The sequence below is a fragment of the Dreissena polymorpha genome, chromosome 8 (genome assembly GCF_020536995.1).
Source record: "Dreissena polymorpha isolate Duluth1 chromosome 8, UMN_Dpol_1.0, whole genome shotgun sequence".
Classification (NCBI taxonomy): Eukaryota; Metazoa; Mollusca; class Bivalvia; order Myida; family Dreissenidae; genus Dreissena; species Dreissena polymorpha.
Window position 1 is genome coordinate 50,677,109 of NC_068362.1, and position 4,681 is coordinate 50,681,789.

The 4,681-nt window shown below is 40.9% G+C and overlaps 1 protein-coding gene across 1 annotated transcript; it reads left to right on the forward strand.

Annotated features, from left to right (window-relative positions):
• The first annotated feature begins 335 nt into the window (after nt 1-335).
• On the forward strand, nt 336-3,737 carry LOC127840520 (uncharacterized). Its single transcript, XM_052368936.1, has 2 exons — nt 336-403; nt 3,089-3,737. The coding sequence occupies exons 1-2, from the start codon at nt 336-338 to the stop codon at nt 3,735-3,737; spliced, it is 717 nt and encodes a 238-aa protein (XP_052224896.1).
• Nucleotides 3,738-4,681: the final 944 nt, after the last annotated feature.

The following is a 4,681-nucleotide window of genomic DNA, read 5'->3' on the forward strand; positions in this document are numbered from 1 at the left end:
CATCTTGAAAAGCCATGCATCGCAGAATCCTATGTTACAAAGCAAGTCTTAAAAAGGACCTTGTCATATTTGGGTTTATTGACAAAATAAAAAAAAACATTTTCATGTTTCAGATTTGCAAATTTTCGTTGACGTTATGATTTTTGTGAGGAAACAGTGATGCTGAACTTTTATAATGCTTTTAAATATTTATTATATGCACCTTTTGACGATTTAAATACTTGAAATTTATAAAGCGTTGCAACGCGAAACGATTGAATAATTTAGGAGAGTTATGTTGTTGTCGTTATATGTTGTGACACTACGAGGATTGCGTATAAAAAACATCAATATCTATGAGCACGGAAACCCGAGTCGTTCAAGTGTTAGACTTTTACTCCAGTGGTCAGTGGTTCGAGCGCAGGTAAGGGGATACTTTTTTTCTTTATTTAAATTTATTCTTGTTTTAGTGGAGCTTTTTTAGATTCTAAGTATACATTTATCAGTGTAAAGCATTTAACGACATACTTCAATAATTGCCAACATCGGTGAAAATGTCACTTTAAGTAATAAACACCAGATAATTTTATTAGGTAGAATATTGCAATCATTAAACAAAATTAATAAAAAATTTACGTTAACTTGTGTGTGATGTTTTTATCAACTTAATCCGATATATAATAAGTAAATATATTAAGAAGATTGACAATTAAGACGACCAAGTCCGCCATATACAAATTCATTTTGTGTACATTTTTAACTTTGTATTTACAAAATTGCATATAAACACGCTCAGCGGACATACCATTAATAAAGCTCCAAACTTTACTTCAAAATTGGAGTTATAAGTCTATTAAAGGGATTTAATATGTGGCTCACATAAATATCAGTAAATTTATATAAATATTAATTCATTTTTTAAAATGGCTTTAAATACTTGTCCTGAAAGCGTAGTCTGTGCTTCCGAAAAATAAACTCCTGGCTTAAAAACGATTCCAAGATCATTAAATTTGCATTCTATATGAATCAGTTGTCATCTCTAGTAAAAGTGTAAACAAATTGTTCGCCAACCTATTCTGAAAATCATAATTTTAGTTGGTACCATGTTAACAATATTTTTCCAGCACTGACAATAATTTTCAAGTACATCCAAGCCTTTATGTAATTCATCTGACGTGGTGTTGCCGAAAATAATCATATCATTAGCGTAAAGTAAAAGACACATTTTAAAAGCACTAACATCAATATCTATTGATGCTACAATAACTTACAATTAGAATGTTGTGCAATTACAATTTCTACATTTTGATAGTGAAGCATTCATATTTAACCAAAATACTGTCACAGTTAATAGCTAAAAATGTCATCGTTATGTTAAGGTACTTGTATAATACATAATCATTTTTCACACGAAAATATACGTCAACTGAAATAGTAAATATGGTCCGATTCATTCAATGAGGCATTCAACTGACGGTCGTTATTACCATACGGGTATATTTTGGCAGGTTGCCTATGGTTCCGACTATGATCCTTGGCTAAATTGGTCGCTTTCGATTTCATAAGTCGTATCGCTCTCGTAAAATATCAAGTAGTACGATAAATATGTATAAAATGTTCCAGCTGTTAACGTCTTTTTAATATGTTCTCAATCTATTGAATGAATATATATACATATTTAGAAAATGAAACTGTTTATAATAAATTTTGTCAGGATTGTCAAGAACCTTTAGTTGTTTACATAAAAGTAATGTATATTACTTCTTATACTTTCACAGTCGACAGGAACAAATCACCAGAACCAGAAGTAGTAAACCGATCACCGCACACAAGGAACAAATCATCAGAACCAGAAGTAGTAAACCGATCACCGCACACCAGGAACAAATCACCAGAACCAGAAGTAGTAAACCGATCACCGCACACCAGAAACAAATCACCAGAACCAGATCTAGTAAACCGATCACCGCACACCAGGAACAAATCACCAGAACCAGAAGTAGTAAACCGATCACCGCACACCAGTCGACAGGAACAAATCACCAGAACCAGAAGTAGTAAACCGATCACCGCACACAAGGAACAAATCATCAGAACCAGAAGTAGTAAACCGATCACCGCACACCAGGAACAAATCACCAGAACCAGAAGTAGTAAACCGATCACCGCACACCAGAAACAAATCACCAGAACCAGATCTAGTAAACCGATCACCGCACACCAGGAACAAATCACCAGAACCAGAAGTAGTAAACCGATCACCGCACACCAGTCGACAGGAACAAATCACCAGAACCAGAAGTAGTAAACCGATCACCGCACACCAGGAACAAATCACCAGAACCAGAAGTAGTAAACCGATCACCGCACACCAGTCGACAGGAACAAATCACCAGAACCAGAAGTAGTAAACAGATCACCGCACACCAGGAACAAATCACCAAAACCAGAAGTAGTAAACCGATTACCGCACACCAGTCGACAGACACAAATCACCAGAACCTGAAGTAGTAAACCGATCGCCGCACACCAGGAACAAATCACCAGAACCAGAAGTAGTAAACCGATCACCGCACACCAGGAACAAATCACCAGAACCAGAAGTAGTAAACCGATCACCGCACACCAGGAACAAATCACCAGAACCAGAAGTAGTAAACCGATCACCGCACACCAGGAACAAATCACCAGAACCAGAAGTAGTAAACCGATCACCGCACACCAGGAACAAATCACCAGAACCAGAAGTAGTAAACCGATCACCGCGCACCAGGAACAAATCATCAGAACCAGAAGTAGTAAACCGATCACCGCACACCAGGAACAAATCACCAGAACCAGAAGTAGTAAACCGATCACCGCACACCAGGAACAAATCACCAGAACCAGAAGTAGTAAACCGATCACCGCACACCAGGAACAAATCACCAGAACCAGAAGTAGTAAACCGATCACCGCACACCAGGAACAAATCACCAGAACCAGAAGTAGTAAACCGATCACCGCACACCAGGAACAAATCACCAGAACCAGAAGTAGTAAACCGATCACCGCACACCAGGAACAAATCACCAGAACCAGAAGTAGTAAACCGATAACCGCACACCAGGAACAAATCACCAGAACCAGAAGTAGTAAACCGATCACCGCACACCAGGAACAAATCACCAGAACCAGAAGTAGTAAACCGATCACCGCACACCAGGAACAAATCACCAGAACCAGAAGTAGTAAACGGATCACCGCACACCAGGAACAAATCACCAGAACCAGAAGTAGTAAACCGATCACCGCACACCAGGAACAAATCACCAAAACCAGAAGTAGTAAACCGATCACCGCACACCAGGAACAAATCACCAGAACCAGAAGTAGTAAACAGATCACCGCACACCAGGAACAAATCACCAGAACCAGAAGTAGTAAACCGATCACCGCACACCAGGAATCAATCACCAGATCCAGAAGTAGTAAACCGATCACCGCACACCAGGAACAAATCACCAGAACCAGAAGAAGTAAACCGATCACCGCACACCAGGAACAAATCACCAGAACCAGAAGTAGTAAACCGATCACCGCACACCAGGAACAAATCACCAGAACCAGAAGTAGTAAACCGATCACCGCACACCAGGAACAAATCACCAGAACCAGAAGTAGTAAACCGATCACCGCACACCAGGAACAAATCACCAGAACCAGAAGTAGTAAACCGATCACCGCACACCAGGAACAAATCACCAAACCAGAAGTAGTAAACCGATCACCGCACACCAGGAACAAATCACCAGAACCAGAAGTAGTAAACAGATCACCGCACACCAGGAACAAATCACCAGAACCAGAAGTAGTAAACCGATCACCGCACACCAGGAATCAATCACCAGATCCAGAAGTAGTAAACCGATCACCGCACACCAGGAACAAATCACCAGAACCAGAAGTAGTAAACCGATCACCGCACACCAGGAACAAATCACCAGAACCAGAAGTAGTAAACCGATCACCGCACACCAGGAACAAATCACCAGAACCAGAAGTAGTAAACCGATCACCGCACACCAGGAACAAATCACCAGAACCAGAAGTAGTAAACCGATAACCGCACACCAGGAACAAATCACCAGAACCAGAAGTAGTAAACCGATCACCGCACACCAGGAACAAATCACCAGAACCAGAAGTAGTAAACCGATCACCGCACACCAGGAACAAATCACCAGAACCAGAAGTAGTAAACCGATCACCGCACACCAGGAACAAATCACCAGAACCAGAAGTAGTAAACCGATCACCGCACACCAGGAACAAATCACCAGAACCAGAAGTAGTAAACCGATCACCGCACACCAGGAACAAATCACCAGAACCAGAAGTAGTAAACCGATAACCGCGCACCAGGAACAAATCATCAGAACCAGAAGTAGTAAACCGATCACCGCACACCAGGAACAAATCACCAGAACCAGAAGTAGTAAACCGATCACCGCACACCAGGAACATATCACCAGAACCAGAAGTAGTAAACCGATCACCGCACACCAGGAACAAATCACCAGAACCAGAAGTAGTAAACCGATCACCGCACACCAGGAACAAATCACCAGAACCAGAAGTAGTAAACCGATCACCGCACACCAGGAACAAATCACCAGAACCAGAAGTAGTAAACCGATCACCGCACACCAGGAACAAATCA